The 21390-nt window shown below is 37.0% G+C and overlaps 2 protein-coding genes across 5 annotated transcripts in view; one reads left to right on the forward strand and one right to left on the reverse strand.

The window, feature by feature from the left end:
- ATG2B (autophagy related 2B) overlaps nt 1–17201 on the reverse strand; it is a 42245-nt gene extending 25044 nt beyond the window's left edge. For all 3 annotated transcript variants that reach the window (XM_042881857.1, XM_042881786.1, XM_042881707.1), the window contains exons 1-14: nt 16995–17201; nt 13347–13509; nt 12310–12462; nt 11359–11461; nt 10257–10419; nt 9618–9797; nt 7664–7760; nt 6530–6712; nt 5747–5901; nt 3545–3656; nt 3112–3373; nt 2094–2244; nt 1482–1574; nt 1124–1312 (exon numbers count right to left, since the gene is read on the reverse strand). In XM_042881857.1, coding sequence (XP_042737791.1) covers nt 1124–1312; nt 1482–1574; nt 2094–2244; nt 3112–3373; nt 3545–3656; nt 5747–5901; nt 6530–6712; nt 7664–7760; nt 9618–9797; nt 10257–10419; nt 11359–11461; nt 12310–12462; nt 13347–13509; nt 16995–17156 — 2166 coding nt within the window. In that variant the 5' untranslated portion in view covers nt 17157–17201. The remainder of the gene's footprint in view (nt 1–1123; nt 1313–1481; nt 1575–2093; nt 2245–3111; nt 3374–3544; nt 3657–5746; nt 5902–6529; nt 6713–7663; nt 7761–9617; nt 9798–10256; nt 10420–11358; nt 11462–12309; nt 12463–13346; nt 13510–16994) is intronic.
- LOC122185815 (GSK3B interacting protein) lies at nt 16946–21259 on the forward strand. Of its 2 annotated transcripts, none has more exons than XM_042882078.1 (3): nt 16946–17093; nt 18522–18780; nt 19396–21259. In XM_042882078.1, the coding sequence occupies exons 2-3, from the start codon at nt 18523–18525 to the stop codon at nt 19555–19557; spliced, it is 420 nt and encodes a 139-aa protein (XP_042738012.1). In that variant the 5' UTR covers nt 16946–17093; nt 18522; the 3' UTR covers nt 19558–21259. The 2 variants fall into 2 exon arrangements, with proteins under 2 accessions (XP_042738012.1, XP_042737925.1); XM_042881991.1 differs by lacking the exon at nt 16946–17093 and adding an exon at nt 17706–17782.
- Nucleotides 21260–21390: the final 131 nt, after the last annotated feature.

Genomic DNA, 21390 nt, shown 5'->3' on the forward strand with positions numbered 1-21390 from the left:
TCAACTCACAGCAGCTCAGTGCTGTGACAGCTGTCTTGAGGAGCCTCCTCCACGCTCATTATACTCTGGTGAAGAATCTCAGTCTGACCCTCCTCTGACACAGCTCCATGCCATTTCCTAGGGTCCTGCTGCTGTCACTAGAGATCAGCACCTGCCCCTCAGCCTTCTGTTCTTTAGGCTGAACAAAACAAGTGACCTTGATAAAATTACTACTCAGAGATTTAATAAATCAAATGCTACTGTTGAGAAGCCAAGAACTATCAGCATGCATGGCTGCCCCTTTCAGTATGTCCCGGGTTCCAGCTCCTATCACTGACATGCGTCATTCAAGACTTCCCTGTGGATTGCTTCCTGTTGACCATCAATGAAAAGACTCAAATTTTCAGAACATAACTGTATCAACACAAGTTGTTAATATCTTTTACATTTTCTATACTATTAGCAAAATTTCATTCACTGATATCTGGACTGTCTTAATTACGTTTTGAAAACTAATTGTTCTGCAATCAATGGAGCAATAAAATCCTGTGACAGTTTTTTTTTTATGTGAAAAAAATCAGTTAGTTGCATTAAACTCTATTACGTAACTTGAAAAAGAACCTTTCAAGTTAAACATTCTTATGCTAAATATACTGATATTAATCCTCCTGAAACCTTGAACCAAGATTAACAAGATGCAACTTCTGTTTGCCCTCAATCACTACAATGCAAGGCATCTGTTGACCATCCCTTTAGCTGCGCCAAAACTGGATATGGCACAGTACAGAAAACTGGGCTGACAAAATTTCAACACATATGTAAAACTATAAGCAACAAATACTGCTGCTAAAGGGCATGACAGGACAGATTCGAAATTAGCAATCATTCAAGATTCCCCCTTTTTGTCCGGCTCTGTCTCAAGAAGCTGTGCACTTACACAGTTTATGAAGAAGACATCATAGTCTTTAGGTCTGTTATCACACACGCAATCACTGAATCTAAAATGAGTATCCAAATCAGACAGCTTCTGTTCTTTATCAGAACTTATAAACCAACAACAAAAATCCCAAAGGTTAGAAAACTGACCTGTCTTCCTGTTGCAAAGATTCAGCATGTTTGTTAACAAATTCCATTTTTAACTTACCAGATTTATGTGTTTGTTGTATGAAGTATACATGTGAGATGCCATCATCTCCACTGTAGCTAGTTTCTGTGGTTGAAGCAAGGAATTTAATCTGTCCACAATACTTATATCCAGCTCACAAAACACTGGACTTAACTTTATTTGTAACTCTGCTTTCTGTGGAATAGAACTAAGTCTGCCTTGACTACCCTGAAAAGGAAGAGAAAAAGTACTAAAATCCTTAAAAATAATATAATGAAGCAAATAATTATATGTTGTATATATATCTCAGTTGTACAAGATACCTTCTTGTAAAAATGAACAGAACTAAACAAAGGCTACTATGTAGAAACATGGTGATTTTAATATTCCTCCTTACCTGAGGTCCTCTATTGTCTGAATGCTTATAATGAAGCTGAAGGCATGGCAGAGCATGAGAATCATTTTCTTCTTCAGAACGAAATGTCAGCAGCTTTAAAACAATAGTCAAGACAATTAATTCATAAGAAGAAGAGTTGCCACAGGTGAAGACATTTATGATATTTTTACTAGAAAAGATAGCATGTAATCCTGGATTCAAGTCAGTGAATAGAGCCTTGGCCCAACCCCTTACTCAATCCCTTTGCTCACTTTATTAGATGCTTCTCATCATTAAAAGAGCTGGAACAATAATCGTCACCAGAAGGAACTTCTCCATTCCTTAACTCCATGAGCTAGTGTTTAGAAAATGCTTACTCTAATTCCCAAACTGAGTTAAGCATATTTGAAAGAGAAATAAACCAGTAAAGTTTGGCTAACTAACACCACTTTTGAAAGATATGACAGCAGCCTGGTTCAACATCTGATCTTAAAACATATCTTGAAACCACAGCATGTATCAACTTTTTACACATATACTGTAACTATTTCAAAATCTAGCATTTTAAATTATACAATTTATATTCTCTGGGGAGATGCCCAATTTTTTATTTATTTACTTATTTATTTTTACCTCTGTATAGTGAGGCTGAATGGAATGAGAGTCAGTAGAGAAAAGGCATTCCAGAAACTCCATATTCCCAATGGATAAATCCGTACTAAAACTTCGAGAAGTAGACCTTTGTCTTTGTTCATAGGACACTCTGATGCCAGTACCTATAAACCTGAATTACAAAAATTACAAATTACAGAAATTAGCACGAATCAATAACATTAAGAAAAGTCAAGCTTTCAGCATGGGAAAAAAGTATCACTGCAAACCTTTTAAATATCATTAAAACTGTTAAGATTTGTAACTTAGAAAGATTTTTCTAGTTATCACTTCAGCAACATAATGAAAGGATTTCACATCGCATGTTCAACAACGATTAATGTACAGAAATTCATTAAGACCACTTCAGACATCTAACTTAACAGGTAATTCAAGAAAAGCTGGAAATCTAGCATCCTTATTTGGACAAAGTCTGATGCCTAAGAAAGCTTAGATTAGAGCCATAAATTAAGAAAATACATTTTCTCTCCTAAATGTTATGTATTTGAGACTGTGCTGGGACAATTAAGATTTCTGGACAAAAAACAATTGTATCTGAAGCAGGATCTTCTTAACTGTATTGAATTTGTATTTTGCAGTAAGTAAAAACCTAAGTTTCTCAAAACAGAATCCTTTTTTTGCAATAAAGTTGGTCCTAAAAATATAACAATTTCTAAAGAAATCATTTACGTAATGATCCCGATTCCATAGCTTTCTGCAGAAGAAACTGTACCTAGTTTAATCAATCTGTAATAGAAGGGAGCTAGGCTCACTTCATTGTTTATGCACTTCTGTTTTTGTTTTTTTTAATAAAAACAGCAGTAGTCTTAGACAGAAGGTGTCAAAACATAAGGCTATTTTGAAATGAACAATCCAACATTCAGTTAAGTAGCAAGCCCACTGGATATAAACTTTACTGTTTATTCAAGCTTACTTAACAGACATATATATGTGTGTGTATATATATATTTAAGTGGTTTATAAATAAGCAAAGTTATACCTAAGGTGATCATGAGAACAAGCTTCTGAAAATACTTCTCGGAAGGACAGAAAATCTTCAGTTGCAAACTTAACTGGCTCAATCTTTTCTATTCGGGCAAAGAAATCTCGAGCCATTGGTGTCAAAGGGTTATGGTTCAGTGAACTTTCAGGTGGAGGTAAAGGGTCAATATGAAGTACAGACACTGAGAAAGTTCCCACTGTGAGTCTAAAAAGCAGCTCAGGTCTGGATTCATCCACAGAAACAGATCTGGATGGAATAGCTGAAATATAAAATTAAGTTTGTGTAAACAACAAATTCATAATGTCATCTTACTTTTAATTTTCTTTTTATTTTCTTTTTTTATTTTCTTTTTTTTAAACCAAATTGCCAAATCAAAATTTATTTCCAGTATCATCTAGGGAGCAGAATGCAAATCAGCATTTTTACTTACACGTTCTCCTTAAGGAAGCCTGGTGAACCACATTGGCTGCAAGTGAAGAACCTCTTGGAGGCTGTAGTTCTTGTTTGTTACGATCAAGAAAATCACCCCAGGTTGGTTGAAGCTAAAACAAAAATATGTATGATCTTAACTTTGCTAAATAGATGTGTATGTATATATGTGCATAAAAAGGTGGCTGTTCCAAAAGTAATGCCTCCTATGTTATTACATTAGCTCACACTGTCAGAGGTGAATGTTGGAAGTAAAGCAACAGAGGCTGAACCTTTCCATTACTATTCCATTGTTGCCAAGCAACAGATGGCAGCAGAGGGGTAATCTGACAAAAAGGCATCCGACAAGAAGCAGAGGTGTGAAACTGAATTCCTTCATGAAGAAAAAATTGCATCCACTGACGTTCATCAATGCTTGCTGAACATTTAGGGAGACCAAAGAGTGGATGTGAGCACAGCAATAAGGTGGGTGCTGTGTTTCTGCAGTAGTTGGCAGCAATATGAATGACAAGCCATGTTTCGGATAGCCATGTACAGTCACACTATGAAATGAAGACTGTCTCGATCAGCTCATCCACACAAATCAGCAGATTATGAACAGGGAAATGTGTACAGGGCTTAACATCAGCTTCAGTCCATTGGAAGTGATAGTGGCAATGCTGGAACGTGAGGTTACTAATATTTGGGTCCCACAAGCGCTCATTCTGGAACAGAAAGAACATCATATGCAAGTTTGTCAGGACTCACTGAGCCAACATGAGGCTGAAGGTTTCCTGGATCGCATGATCACTGGTACGAGATGCAGTATCAACACCACAGAACAGAGTCAAAATGGCAGTCCACGCAGTGGTGACATGAAGTCCCCATCAAAGAAAAAGTGCAAGACACAGTGAGTAAAGTGATGTGATGGTCTTTTGGGGCAGGAAAGAGGTGATCTTTCTGGATTTCCTGGAACCCAGACAAAAGAAAAAGGAAAACAAAAACAAACAGAGAAAAAAAAAAAAAAAAACTCTGACCATTACATCACAGTGCTGACTAAACTGAAGGATCAAACTTCCAGAGTCAGGCCAAATTAAAAAAAGACAACCTTTCTCTTGCAACACAATAACACCATGCCTCATGTCAGTTTGAAGACTGTGGAGCACACTGCTAATCATGGCTGAACTGTCCTACAAGATCCATTAGGCAGCTTCTGACTTCCATCTGTGTAGAATGATGGAAGATGCACTGCAGGGACAACACTTTCCTAGCAATGACAGTGTCACAGCAGCTGTGAAAGAGTGGGTCACCTCCACCGTTGCCCATTCTTATGAATGCAGCATGCAGGCTCTTATTCATGGCTGGTGAAAACGCAGAGAACAGTCTCCAACACAGAATGTTATTGTGCTTTTTGTGTATGTTGTAGTTTCCGTGGAAATAAATAGGAGGCATTACTTTCAGAGCAATCCACACATATGTGTGCATATGTGTGATCTAGCAAATAACAGACAAAGTGACAAAGAATCTGTACATAAACAATCAATAGCATACCATTTCATGGCCTGTTAAAACTCAAGTGAATTATGCACATATGCTTTACTTGAGGTTATACTTCTTAATTTTACAATAGCCTTTATCACATATTTGTAAAGCTGGATACACTTGCTCTCTCAAAATATATTCTCCTGTTTCTGTGTAAAAAGCATACGTTTTCCATTGTTTTAACTAAACATCAGGCCACCTAACAAATTTTGAAAAGATAAACAGTATACATTTTACTCATATCAGGTATTAATACAATGATTTTCTGCTTTTTATTGCCATCATCTATGTAATCCATAATAAAAGAAAATCCAAATATTCAGTTACAAAAACAAAAGGATCTTTCATAAGTTTTCTACATAATATCAAAGCAATTGAAAACAAATACATTCCATTTCCTGTCTCAGTAGCCAAACAGATGAGAATCTTTCCAATACAGTTTCAATCTTTCAATGAAGCCTTCAAGGAAAAACTGTCAGATCTAAACACCTTCACTGCCTTAGTGAAGTTCTTGAACAATGACTGGCCTGTCCTCAGATACAAACGTTCGAGTTAACACATTCAATTACACTAGCTTTGCTACAGCTCTTGATATTGTAAAGAATATTTATAGAACACAAAGAAAGAGGAAAGAAAAGGTTGATTTCGGGGAGATTTTAAATATAGCTAATACTATACATACCACTGTTGTGCTCAGTGGAGATCCTGCTGGTGTGTTGGTATACGTACTAGTTAAAGACAAGTCTAGATCCATAGTTGGAGGGTCTCCAAGAGGTGGAAGGGAGGAAAGGCTGTGAGACATGTCCATTTCAGCCATTGAGAAGAAAACTTCTTCCTCTAATGAGAATCACACATATTAAAGAATTATTCTCTAATGAAAAAGGATTATTTTTGAAAGAAATGCATTTCTAAGTTCAGAAATCCAACAGCTAGACAGAACAGTCAAACAAATATATTATTTACAGGAGTTCCAAGTAAATAACCTTAAAAATATTAGAAAACAGAACATTTGACTTCACATTCAAGTTGACATTATTTCTTTAAGCTCATACACTCTTTTGACAAATTAATATATTAAATCTCAAATAAAAAACAGAAAAAAAAAAAAGCAAATAAAAATGTAAATACAAGAACAATTGAACTGTTTTTCATTCTGTGTTTCATTTCCTCAGTGTGTTGAAAAGATGTGACAGTTCACATGCACTTACCATGCTGCACATATTAAATGTGCATACAGATTACCAAACTCTTTTAAATGAAGCCTAGTCTAACCTCACTGAGCCTGATACTCATTTTTACTCAACAGTGTAACTAATGGCTTAGAATAATTCTACATCAAAGTTACTTTGATACTTAATCTACCAAGAATAAAAACTCAAGAGCTATTTTATATAATCTTGTATATAATCTCTCTATATAATCTAACAATGGGCTTTCTGCTATGCCATATCACTTTTATACTTGCCACGACTAGAAGGCGTTCTGGCTGTCTCTGTCTCATAGAAGCTTTGTTCAGATGAGGCTCCTGCAGATAAAGACTCTTTTCTTAAATAACGTTTCAATTCCATCTGAATTCGATACTCATCTTCCTGCTGCATTGGCCGGTTCTTCCTATCTTTACTAGACAATTCTATCCTGCTTAGGCTTTCTGAATGGAAGAAAAAAAATTACAAAATTCAAAATGCACTGTTATTTTCTTACCAATATCTATAAAAAAAACCCAGAACCAAATCTGAAAATTAACTAGCTGCTGGTGCTGGGGTATGTGTGCATATGTATTATTCGAATATATATATGCACACACACACACACACAACCAAATTCACTCTCTAGCATTACTTGCAACTCTGGAGTATTTTATGGTCATATATGCAGATTTTACTACTAAGGAATTACAAAAATCTCAGGTTTTAAGATGATACAAATGGGAATGCTTTTTCAGTTAGCTAAAGCCAATTAACAGGTCCAGTAAAAGAAAAATATTAGCATCATCAGAAGACTATTAAGCAAGCAGCAAGGATTTGACAAATCTTCTCAAAAAGACAACTAACTGTCCATCCAAATAGTAAGTATTGTTACATCAGGAACACACAGGGAAAAGAAAAAGCAACAACAAAAATAAACATTCTTATCTTGTTATTGCCATGATCTAAGTACAGTTTGTTGATTACTCAGCAAATACAAATTTTTCCTCAAGCATCATCTATTTAATGTTTTTGGTGCCTGTTTCCAAAGCACAGTACAGAGAACTAACTGGATTAGCTAAGCTCATTTGGTCAGATAGAAGCTATAAGAACCAAAACTGTTCTGGCTTCCTGACCATTTCCAACTATCATTTCCCCAACTGTTGTATTCTACTCTCCCAATTTATTTTATTGCCTACAACACTGTTGGTTATGAACTAAGAGACAATCGGCAACTGAATTGCAGTATCACAGTACTACACAGAGCAGCTACAGAGCTTTTTACTAAAACCAAACAGAAAAGAATAATCTATCACCACAAACATTTTTCTCCAGTAAAGAAACTTGTTTATCTTGTAAATCTTCATTTTTGTCCACATAAACCCACATTTAATATTTACAAGATGTTCACTTGCCTGGTCCAGCAATAGCTGCTACCATGTCCAACAGAAGATGCACTTGCCTGGGTGACAAAAATAGATGTATAGAATCTATCTGTCCATCCACATCCAACTAAAGGAAGGAAAAACAAAATCATGAACACGGTTTTCCTTCTAAAGTCTCAATGATTTTGATAGTGGATTTTCACGCTATACAGAATACATCCGTCTCAGTAAAATTTTTATCTTCTAAACACCCAGAACTTTTAATTATGTATGGCTACCAATCTGTAGCTTGGCATGATGAACACAGATTTGCCACCCACAATTTACTTCCTTAAATACAGATAATACACATAATAGGGAAATTCAAGAATGCCAGTAGTTTTGCTTGCTCAACATTTCTAAAAGCAATCAACAGTATAAGGTTAGTATTACGTACAAATTACAAAATACTAAAATCAACATCCTCTGAAGTAGATTTTAGAAGCTGTGAAAGTTCTCCTCAGAACTACTCTTATTGTAGAGATTAACAGACATGAATACTTCCTTGTGACTGGGTGGGGCTGTTTTTAAATGTCTCATTGCTTTGACAGTGTTCAACAAAGCGAGCCTCTTACCTCGGAAGATCTACTCAAGGTAAGTTTATCTTAACAACTTGTACAGATTTGTCAGTTCTAGATTCCTACACTCCTAGACATTGGTCCACTCATGATTATTACTCATTTTATTGTCTGTCAGTGACAAAGAGCTGGTAGCAGGGGATGCTGCAGGGGTGTTCTGTGAGAAGAGGCCAGGTGCTGCACAGGGCTGGCTCCTGTACTAGACTCTCCTTGGGACATAGCTGAGTCCATCAGCAAAGTCTCACTTTTGTGAAAACATACTTAAGAAAAGGCAAAATGCTACACAGTCTGAGAAAGAAAAGAAGGTTGAGAGAAAAAACTGTGCAAAACCCAAGGTCAAAGAAGGAGTGGAGAAGGTGCTCCAAGAACTGAAGCAGAGGTGCCCCCTGCAGCCCATGGAAGATAATGTGGTAAAACAGTATTTCCTTGCAATCCTACAATTGTTAAAACATTATTTTAATATCAGAGAGCATATATTTATACAAGTTTACTTATACGCTCACACCTTTTTTTTTTTTTTTTTTAAAAAAAAAAAAAAAAGAAAGCTAAAACACTGTTTTCAATTGCTTTGTTTCTTTTATCTTTATAAGTCAAATAAAACATTATTTTAAATGGTGGCACTTAAATTTGGCATTATTATTTGATTGCAACTAATTTTAATGTAAAAATTCAGAAGTGGAAGTGTTCACAAGAGCTTTACAATGCCGCAGTGCTGTAGCCTCAGTAAGCAATGTTATAATTATGTCCTTTTAAAAACATAAGTGTTTTTAATCAGTCATTTAAACATTCCACACGTACATAGGCAAAGTCAGTCACAGTGCTACAAGGAAAAAAAAAAATGGATCAAGAAAGCAGTGGGAGTATCATGAAAACAAAACTATTTTCTCAAGATTCACTGCAATATATAAATTCAGTTTGTCTCCACAACACAGGAATACTCCTTTAAGAGATGTCAGAGCATTTTTTGTATTTATATTTGAATTCACTTTGAACTGAAGTAGCAGGAGAATACCAAAGTAGATAATGCACCTCTCCATTTAATAAATAAATAAAAAATAGATCCATAAAAACCAAACTGGACTTATGTACTTATTCATATAAGTAGAAAAATCCTAACAGTTATGTACTTGTTAACAGAAAACATTTGCACATTTTTCCTGCATTTTATTACAAATCCTGAGAACACACCAGCTGGCCACTGTGGAGCTGTCTTATTAGAGATATGTATTGATTCTGAATGAAAGAACCTAGAACAAAAACTAAAAGTATTGTTACTTTGCCTTTTTTTTTTTTTTTTTTTGTTATGCAGTAGCAAAAATAAAGTCTTATGTGACTATTAATTTAAACATCAGGAAAGCATGACTAACCTTAGCTCCAGGAAGTACTTCATTTTGCTTTAATGTTAGGCTCAACTCCATTCTACCAATCAGCTTACTGATCTGCACAGGGTCAGAAGGAGTAATTTCTGGCAAGTTTCTTGTTAATTGTGGGTGAGGCTCATAATTGATTTTTGGGTTCCAGCTGGGTGAAAGCTTTGGTTCAGTTGCCTTGAAATGTTACACAGAGAGGAATTAGAACGTGTGTCATTTCTTATTAAAAAGATGTAAACATGCATAAGCTTATCACACGAGAAATAGTTATAAACAAATATAAATTTGACTGTACTGTTAAAACGTATAACTGTTAAGAAACAACTAAAATCTGAAATATCAGGCCTTCACACAAATTTGATCAAGTTTCCACAGAATATTAACTTAGAGAGTGTTCCCACATATTAGAACTAGCATCCAGATTCCAGTACAATACGATCTTAGAGACTTTAGGACTGAGTAAAATTTATTTTCTTCCCCTTGCCAAAACTAACAGAAGAGATTATGAAAGTCACTAAGCACAGATTCAAGTAGAAGTTTAATTTCTATATCCTCTAGAATGAATCTAATATATAAGCACAACATCACATTCCATCCTTCATCACGTGACATTTTACATATTGCATTTAATTTTACCAGCTGTGTAGCTGAACAGACTGGGGAGGACTTTGTTGATGCGGGAAACTCATCCCAGAAGAAAGAGACACCTGAGAGCTGAAGTAACTTGTGAGCAAAAGCTGTGGGCTGATGTACATTAATTCCAGAGCACTCATCAGCAGTTTCATCACAGTACATAGTTCTGGGAGACAAAAGCAAGGAAATAAAGATGGTAGGAACATGCAAATTTTTACCTTTATTGTGCCATATAGCCTCTAAGTTTGTATATACTTTCTCTCTCTTCAGACTATTTACAATGCCGTTCACTGCCCTGAAAGGAGAAACCACCACTCTCTGGGAATGGGTGGAAATCTTGAATTTTCTACATGACAAATGCAGCATGCTTTCAGTGCAATATATCCTAGCGTAATACCCTAGTACTTATGTCTAACCTGATGATAAAGAGTCTGTGCAACACTTCCATACAAATGTTTCTACTGGGATGTACATAACGCTTGTTTCAGAACCTTGATTTTTGGAAAATCTACCACATAACATGTTTGTATACTCTACAAACACTACCTGAAAGAAATATTCTGGAAGTTAGATATAGAGAAAATGTATTCCAATTCCATACATTTTTTGTGCAATTACATTTCTTACATCATAATACTGAGATGTAGAATAAACAGCAAACTCCTGAAAAGTCTCCACATAACAGAATTTGCAGTGGAAAAACACATCTGCTATTCCATACATAAAATGTATCACACATCAAAACAACATGCTACTTATTTCTTTCAAGTGAGAGGCCACCACATTTGCTAGTACTATCCACTGACATTTGAACTTCTCAGAAATGGCATTCATAAACTGCAGAAGTAGTCATTATCTTGTCTTGAAAAATCTAGATCTCTTCTGATTTGATGATTAAATATTTTAGCTTAAACACGTTAAACAGAAGCTCAGTGGAGAAACTCTTTGCTGACTTTATAAGAGGTATTCTTAACATGGTTGCTGAAGAACTACTGTCTAACTGTATATAAAAACTGCACAGATGGGTACAGAAAGTGGCAAGAAAATGTCCTTTAAACAAATAAACAAAAAAAAAAAATCAACAGATTGCTATTAAAATTTTTACCTTTCAATTCGAATTTCAAGTGCAGTTCCACTTTTAGAATTTTCCGGCACGTGTTCGATGCGCAGAACAGTATCTAAGAAGGTAACTTTCACCCTTCGTAGTACTTAAATGAGAAAGTTAAAACAGCAAAGTCATCTATACTCAATAATGACTTTTATAAATCAAATGAACACTTTAAGCTGGGGAAATTCTCAATGAAAATAAATTGCAAAATTCAAGTGGCAATGTAAACTACCATTAAATGTTTTATACACACATTTACATCGTGCAACCAACCTTCAACGCACAAATACCTGAGCAAGTGACAATTCAAACCAAGTTGTTCTACACCTCAGCGTGGATGATCCTCAAATCAACTGCTTCATTATCCACACTGTCTAAACACTTAAACACTGCCATGTGTTGTTTTACCTTGCTACTTCTATTTCTGGAACCAATTTTAAAGATTTCCCTTCTAGCACTAGGCTCTCCACTGCATGATGTGGTCATCAGTCCTAATTTTCTTCCATTTAAGAACACACATCTTCTAAAGAACATCTAGCAGCATAGCATGATTAGAGATTGAGAAGTATGTCATAACAGGTCAGTTTGCTGGAAAAAATGGTTGAAAAACTATTGTTTTTTTCTTTGAAAGCATCACCACTAACAAGGGAGCTCACCTATCATTCAATGAAGCAGAGATTTACCTGGATGTGCTCTGGTATAAACAAAAGCTAATTTGGTCCTGAAGAATGGCTCATTCTGCCCACTGAAGGGATGGACAAATATTTTTGTAAGTATATCTGTTGTTTTTTTTTCCCCCCCTCCTGCTTTCCTATTTAAGCTTTACAGTAAACACGTGAAGACATGCAAGGCAAGTTATAGTGAACGAAATGTCATTTTGTAAAACCAAGTCACAACACAAATGGATAATCTGCGACATTCATTCAGATCTCAATAATGAATTGATACCTGTTTCAATAGTTTCTGCAAATTTTTCAAGTCCTTCAAAGGGCTGGGACCCTTCTCCTTGTTCATCTGTCAATTTTTGGCTAAGACACTCTTTTGCAAGTTGCATACTACTGGTCATAAAACTTGACCAATACATAGGTTCAGAGCCAGATGCTGCAGAGTAGAAGAGATATTAATAAGTTTGGCTGTAAAAATTTTGAAACAATGAAAACAAAACAAAATAAATTTGGCACAACAACAAAAGTTTCATCAGCTTAGTAAGACATTATGATCTGTCTTTATGGGATATGCTACTTCAAAATCCATTTACATTGTATTGGTATGATTTTGGTAGTTGAAAATTCAATCTAAATGAGATAAAACCAGAGTTAAGGGTAACCAATATTCAACACTGGTTTAAGTGAATAACTTCACTTAAATATTACTGTATTGGTATGACTTGCAGGCATAACCAGCAAAATGAAATCAAAAGAAATTATTCTCTTTACAAATTACTTTACAGTTTCCTATTATATTTGATGTATATACAATATATATATTGAGGAAGGAGTAAGTTTAAAAGGTTATCGTAACATATTAACTTATAAACGCTTTAAACATCCAACACAGACCTGAACTAATAACTGCAAAATAATAAAACAGCAATCCAAAAGCAAAGCATGTACTAAGCTGAACAAAATTTTTTAGCAATCAAATTAATTTAATTGAAATCCTACCAGCTAATGCTGAGCACAAACACACACGGTAAACAGACAAAACATTCCAGCTTAGAATTCAGAGTAAAACTTGCACGATATATTCTTTCTTCTGTTATAATGTACTCTGCATCAAATATAACTAAACAAATGCAAGTGAATAAATAAAGCTTTCTTCTAATATTACCATTCTTCCAAAGCAGTAATTTCACATCAGAAGGTAAGACTGCACAAAATTTAGTTCCAGTTAAACAAAGAAGAATGAGATGTGGAGCATGAATAAGTAAGTTACTTGAAATATCTGTCAAAAGAAGGGAATGAATAAATAAATAACAAGCCTACCAAGCCTTGGTCTTGGCCTGAAGACCATCTCTAATCCTTTTAATTCTAATGCACAGTTATCCTGTAGCAATGACCCCCATGGAACAGATAAAGAAATTGACTGAATAAAACCATCTGTGACTTCCAAAGGTGCATCTGCAGACTCCAGGATCTCATTCAGACACTAGAAGGAAAAAAACAACAACAAAAAAAAAAAATAACCAAAAGAGGAACCATGTAATTTTCAGCATATTAACAAAACATAATGCATATATATTACACACTTGTGCATATAGAACATACACTAAATATAATAACAAATAAAACAAATCAAGCTACCAGAAAATGAATTCTACTCAGAGAGACAATAAACTGGTTATTTTCAAGTATTTTGATTCCACTGCAAATTGTTTTCCACTTAGTTCTAAGCTTTCAGCATAATACAGTTTTACCTCTGAGCACCTGTATAACCTATGCTTTTACAATACATCAATAAATTCTGTCATAACTTTGGTACAATCTATTCACTTTTGTGGCAATACTTTCAGACAGTGAAAAACAGGCTGAGAGTAAAACCACCACAGGTATCTGGCTTCCGTGACAAGACTATTTCATAAGACCTTAATTCCAATGTGTTGCTTGTTTTAGTTTTCTCTGTGATAATTGGACACTGTACCCAAATAATCATTCCTTACTGCATACTGCTCTTGCCATTTCTAAATAATATTTAAACTCATTCAAAGTTATGCTCAGCACTAGTTTAAAATTTTGACAATCCAAACTCGGTTGACAGACCAATATTCTACAGAAACTGCTCCATTACCATTAATCAGATCTGCTATAGTGATATTATAAACAAACCTGCAATCACATTGTCCTAACTAACACCAAGAGTATTACCGATGAATGAAACTGATCACAAAAAAGGAAGCAGCTCTGAAGATGTAACTCAGGACTTCAATGCTGCCCAAATCCTCAGATAAGAATCTTTTTGGCATTATAGAGCTTTCACTTCAACCATGAAGTCCGAAGAGCCAACTTTAAAACCCAGCATATTCCTGCCAACGCACACATACACAAAAGGAACCCCCTTGTTTGTGCTCTGATTCAGAAGTTCAACAGCTTCCATTTTAGTTAAATAAGCACCATCAAGGCTAATAAAACCAAGAAAATCTAAGTCAAAAACCAAATTTGGTGAGTGCAACTTCCTACACAAGATCCTACAAAAGATGTGGTTGCAGTATTATTTAGACATAGTATTTGACAGATAAAAATATATAGACAAATGGTTCTGGCCTTCCTGTCTTGAAAAAAAAAAAAAAAAAAAAAAAACCACTGATTTTTATCTCAAAAACTGTAAGCTTATGATTAACACACAGACAAGGATTTAAAAGATGTTTTCTGTTTTTAAAATGCTATTCCATCAGATCACTTAAAAATAAAAATGAACTGAAAAACTTTAGAAAATAAGATCTTTCATTAAGCCTTCAGTTCCACTTGTCATGTTAACTTGCTGCTCTATTTACACCCTTAGTAACTTTGCTTTTAGAATTTGTTTACTTTTCCAGTTTCTGTTCCAAAGTTGACTCAAGAAGTAGAAAAAGACATCCACTTCTAAAAAACAGGGCCTGAAGAGTTCTGTTAGGAAGTTAAAAATCAAACAACTAGTAAAGATTCAGTGACATTAAGATCTTATTTTGAATTAAATGTATTAATATAAATAATAACCGAAGATTAAAAAAAAAGAATTATTTATCATGAAAACCTTATTTGAAATAACCACCAAATAATTTAAATTACTCAGATTTTTATAGATAAATTTGCTACAGAAGGAAGTGAACTATTGAAACCAATTTTGAATAAATCTGACCTCTGAAATCTTTTCGCTACATTGCAACAAAAATATTAAAGTATGCTCCCTATTAAACAGAAATTTATATTTTAAAGGGAATATATATATGTGGGTGTATGTATATATAGATAGATAGATAGATATAAAGCATTTTTAGATCAATTGTTCCCATAAAGAAAGAATTAGATCATTCTAAGAGAAATTTTAAAAGTGAAGCACAGTCATCAGGACTTGCTCCCATATGGAACTGAACACACAGAGCTGGATTTGCAGTCATACCACCAACTAAAGCACTACTCAGTGTATATTAAAACTCAACCACAAATAATGTGGGTTATATTCCAACTTTTCTAAACAGACCAGGAAACAAAGAAGTTACACCAACAGTCCCACACATTCCTACTATCTCCATAAGCTATAAATAAACACGTGTAGAATGTTGTCTAAAAGACTTATATTAAGATGAGTAAAAGTATCCACAAAAATGGATAAGACAACGAGCAAGCCACACTCACTCTGGTGATTCATCAAGAACCAGTTTACGATGACTAGAGGGAAACAGAGCTTCCACAACATCTGTTTTGCAATCTGTCATACATGAGAGTCACATGCAGAGAACCTTAAACGTGTCACTCATTGTTTACAAGTCAGAAAGACAAATGCTAATCTACAAATGAGAAAGATAATCTGAACATCAGCACATATGCATTTGATCACAACTAACTATTCATTTAGTACTGTCTGTAACTGTAACTGCTACAGTTTCAAAGTATTTATGTTTTAAATAACGAAGACTGCTGTGACACCCACTAGAGGGCACAACATTTCAATTAAAGCCTCACAGAAGACAGGAAAGCAAACAAACAGAAAAAAACACCAAACAACAACAAAACCTACACTAAAATGCTGGTCATGCTGAGCATTTCAGCAAAAATCTGTCTTCTGTCACTCTCAAACATACTTCATATAGAAACTGGAAAAGAACTATGTGAAAACCTGAGGCATTTATTTTAAAATAATGCAGTATACTAAAAACCAGTTTTGAAAGCAGTGTGTAAAGCAGTAAGCCTGTGCACTTAATCATATACGCTGCCTTGAAAGTCAATGAGTGACGCACACAAGTGCTTAAGGCTCTTCACAACAGACACTGGACTCACAGGTACAACCAAGTAACATTGATAATTACCCCAGAAACTTTACGAAATGCTACAAAGAGGGACGCAGAACTTTGTATTACTACAGCAGGCTGGAAGTACGCATATGTGTGTATGTACAGGTGTATACATACATGTATACGTTTATAAATATAAATAAATATACACATTAAATAAATATACACACCAGGACTGAATAATGCTTTGGTTGGCTCTAAGCACGGCAGCCCACCTGCTGAGCACACGCAGCTCAAAGCAGCTATACATTTCCTGCCAACACAGACCTCCAGCATTTCAAGACCAGGCTATGCAGAGGTCTAAAAACAGCCCCGAGCTCAGCACAACACCGTCAGTAAGAGCTAAGCTGCCTCCAAGCTGAAGACAAACGGCAGTCAGAGCAGGGATCGCTGTGTTTATGTCATCTCTGCTAGTAGCCAGTACACCAGATCCTCGGCAGTCACAGGAGCAATTGCTGGTAGCCTGGGTAATATTAGCTCCTCCTCCTCCCTGCCACCAACTCTCGCCTTCCTTTAGTTACACTGCCAACACTTTTCCCCCTTTCCTGTCATCAATAACAAAACCGGGTCACGAGGACAGAGCACCGGGCGGGTGCAGACGAGGGCAGCGGTCGGCGGATTCCTCGGGCACAGAGGCGTCTCTTACCCACTTGTCCAGAGGGACCTGCGTCAGAGAGCCGGTGCCCTGGTAGAGATCCAGGCTGAGCTGTTCCAGGCTAAGCTTCTCCTGCAGGAAGTGGCCCAGGTACCTCTGCAGCAGATACCTGCAGGCCCTCTTCTTGATGGACTCTGAGAACGGCCACGGCATGGTGGCTGCGCGCTGGGAGCCGCAGGGCCGGGATCGGGACGGGGCTGGGGCCAGGGGCGGCCGCTCGGAGATGGGGTGCGCGGAAGCGGCCGGGCCAGGGCCCGCCCCTCAGCGCGGGTTACCCGCAGCCGGGCTCTCCCAGCGCCCCTCGCAAGGCTGGCGGGGCGGCACCGCCTGCCCTCAGGCGCCCGCAGGTAGCTCCATCCTCACTCGGCCACTGCCGCCGCCGCCGCCATCTTCCCGGCGCCCCGCGAGCGCGGAGGGGACGGCGGCGCCGCACGGCACGAGGGCTATGGCGGCGGGAAGGGACCGGGAAGCGGCTGGGGCCGTTCGCCGCGCCAGCTCCCGCCGCTGGCACGGCCGGGTCGGAACGACGCGAACTGATCGCCGCCTTCCTCCGCGAGCCTCCCCCACCGCGCCGAGCGCCGTCACCGGCACCGTGACGCAGGGCGGAAGTGGCGTCTCGGAGCGGAGGAGGCGGGGGCGGAAGCGGTCGCGGGAGGCGCGCCGGGGGGCGGCGGCGGCGGCGGCGGCAGCTGAGAGGAAGTGGCTAGCGGGCGGCCGCGCTTTGGCGGGACGGCAGGGCGGCTAGCGCCGCAGCGGTGTGGGGCTGGGCGCCGGGGCTGGTAGGTGGGCTGCCTTAGGGTGAGGTGGGAGGAAGGCTTCCGGTTCCACCGCGCTGCTCTGCCGGGATCTGTGCGCGTTGTGAGCGCGGTTAAATCGCGGCAGTTCTCCGAGGAGCGAAAGCTCGGCAGCTCTACGACCGGCTCTCCCGCTGCTGGGAGTTGGCCGCGAAGCCTGCCCTCGTCTGACGTTTCTGGGCTGTGCTGATAGTTGTGTGTGATAAACCGAGTGAGCGAGTCGTTCTTTAGCGAGGTTGAACAGAAAACTGCTGTTCTTGTTCTGCCCTCGTAATTACTGATAACCCCTTTAGTTCGCAGGCCCTCGTAAGTCTTTCTTAAATTCACGGATAATAGGTTATTATTTTCAAAAGCCATTGGTTGTGGCTTTTTCGTACCTAATTTGGTTTTCCCGGTGCATTCGGGATCAGCGAAGTGCTGAATTAGTTACTGCTGAATCATATTGGAGACTTATATGACACAGCGTGAGCTGCTTGTGTAGGAGGCAGCAACTCCTTCAGTAATGCTTCCGTGTGCTGACATAACCTGAAGTTTTCAGGAGCTTTGTTTTGACTTTTCTGGATTGCTGCAGGATTCATTCGCTTTCATATTTTATTTTATTTTATTTTATTTTATTTTCCAATAGTAAATACATTTACTTAAGTTGTAGCTCAAGCTTTGTGTAAATGTTCAATATTGACTGTAGTGGGATGATGAATCTAAAAAAAAATGCTTCCACATGCAGAATGGAAACTGACTGCACTCCTATGGAGTTGACCAATAACACAGAGTCTGAAGAGGATTCTGATTATAGAGACTTCGAAGAAGCAGATGTGAAAGACATGAGACTAGAAGCTGAAGCTGTAGTGAATGATGTTCTGTTTGCTGTCAGCAACATGTTTGTTTCAAAAACCCTTCCGTGTGCAGAGGATGTGGCATATATAAACGTGGAAACCAGGGAAAGGGGCAGATACTGTGTGGAGCTCACTGACTCAGGACTAAGGGTAAACTACCTTGATTATAATTTCTTAACTGTCTTCGTTTTGAATGATGTTCCTGTTCAGAAGGTACCTAGAAAGCAACTTCATTGATACCAAAACTGCATACGTATCCTCTTGTACTTTTATGAAAGTCAGTTCTATGTGTTCCCCTACAAAGTGGCACTTCTGTTAATGCAAACAAAGGAAGAAGGGAAGTTGGTTGGAAAATAGGCATTTATTTGAGACACTTGCAAAATAATGAGGGCTGAAGCAGTTAATGGACAAGTTTATTATGAGCACATCAGTCTTCACAGGTGCCTAGAAAAATTAGTAACATAGTGTGTATACAAATCCATTCTGGACCATTCATATTATTTCTGCAAATGTGTAGAAGTAAGAAGGTGATAGCGATGGATTTTACTGCTATTAGAAGCTTGAGAAAAAAGCATTTGAAACAGTCTAAATACTGTGTTACCAGTAAGACCCCCAGTAGAAAGCATAGACAGAAATTTAAATCAATGTTGTTGTTTTTTTTTTTATACTACTGTACAACTGGCAAAGCTAAACTTTGTGATACCTGTTTCTCATTGCAACATGATCCTAATCACAAAAAAATAACCAGTGATTTCTTTGTTGCAGGTAGTAGCTTATGATTTTGATCAGACTGATGACAGTTTGCAAAACCCATACCATGAAACTGTCTACTCCTTATTGGACACACTCAGCCCTGCGTATCGGGAGGTGTTTGGAAATGCATTACTACAAAGACTGGAAGCTTTGAAGAGAGATAGTCAATCATGATGTGCTCTCAAGGAAGATTTAAGACTAGAAGGAATTATTTGTATGAGGCTCTGAGATCTTTGTTACAAATGCAGCTGCAAACATCTAAAGATTCATTTCTTGTATTGATATCTAATACATACTAGAACTGTTCTATAACTGTTGCTGCAGAAGATTTATGCATATCACAGTGCTATCCACTTGGATAGACTGTAAATACAACTAATCAATGTTTTCTTTTTGTTGTAGGTGAGCTTATAACTTCTTCCAAAAATGTTCAAAAATATTTGGTCTCTGTTCAAAGTGTTACTATCGAAAGGTTTTGAAAAAATGTAGAGAATTAATGTTATATAGGCAATTAATAATCATTTTTTGTGCTTACTGGTTATTGCCATATCTGATTTTTAACATGGAAGTTAACCACCTAATTACTGTCTGTTAATTGAAATTAATGAAATAAAACAAGCAGTTAACTTCAGTTTCAAACTGAGAAATAGACTTTCAAACCAATTTGCTATGCATAAATCTGAAAGTTCTGAGTTATGATAACAAGAAAGCTCTTGAGCAGTTGAGTGTTGCTTATATAATGACAGTATCTGAGCTAAAAGGTACTTGATCCATCCTTGTCTACAGCGAGCAACAAACTCCAAAGAGTGAATGATCTACGTTACTATATGAATGTATTGTCTGAATTGCAAATGAGCTAAGCACAGAAGTAAGTTAGGATATAACAGGCTACATTCCTTAAGGATGATGTATGTATGCTATACTGTAACTTTTTGGGAGATTTGGAAGACATTTTATCTTGTTTACTATTCTGAATGTGTGTTTACATAATGTGCAGGATATATATACCCAGACTATTTTTGCTTCAGCCTTTACTTTCTACAACACAGTAATTTGGTACTCCTGTTTTTTCTTCCTCAATTTTACAGTATCCTCTCCTAATGAATACAAGTATGCATTGTAATACTGATTGCATTGTATTGGTTTGAAACCAAAGGTATGAAATTTATTAGGACTAACACAAGCTGGAAGACATAACTTGTATTTTCTACTTAAAAACTGGTACAAATCTCTTTATAACATATTGCTTTAACTTTTCAAGTATGTATTGAGTGATAGACTTTTTTTTAAAAAAAAAATACTGTTACTTAGAAATACTAGAACTTCTGAACTAGCATTCTATGACCATGATACTTCTTGTATTCTTGTATTATTCAATATTTGTGCATCTTGATTTATTCTGTTATGCTGTTGTGCTAAATATATCTGTATCTTTATTGGAGTTTAAGAACATATCAGTCCTTGTGAACTCACAAATTCTATTGACTTCAGTAGAGCTGTATTGACTTACACCTGTTAAGGAGTAGCAGTGTTAATTGGAGAAGGCAAACATTGGATTTTTTAGAATAGTTTTGGGGTAATGATGTTATAACTGTGACTGGTGAGATACCACAGTCATTTTTTCAATTTTCTACAGCTTAATTTGATGTTTGTTTAATTATCTTGTTAGGTTGATATTCCTGATGTTAATCTTTTGATCATGGGTAAGGACCTATGCTGTAAAATTTGTTCATAGGCTCTGTTTTGCACACAGGTCTGTGGCATGTGGTTAGTCCTCTGTGAGGAGAATGTACTTTACCAAATTTATATTTGAATATTTTCCCTTGCAGTTAATTTCCTTGTTCAATTTAAATGACTAAAGCATTAAATAAATGCACCAGTGTGTTAGTGATTTTTGTGGGGAGGGAAGAGAGGGGAGTGAACAACCAAAATGATTATTTCCATAGACACATCTTAAGTACCAGATTATTAACAAGTATTTCAAAAGTACCTTTGACTGTAAATTTA

This window comes from Lagopus leucura, unplaced genomic scaffold (genome assembly GCF_019238085.1).
Source record: "Lagopus leucura isolate 7727_CA_CO unplaced genomic scaffold, USGS_WTPT01 Super-Scaffold_1, whole genome shotgun sequence".
NCBI lineage: Eukaryota > Metazoa > Chordata > Aves > Galliformes > Phasianidae > Lagopus > Lagopus leucura.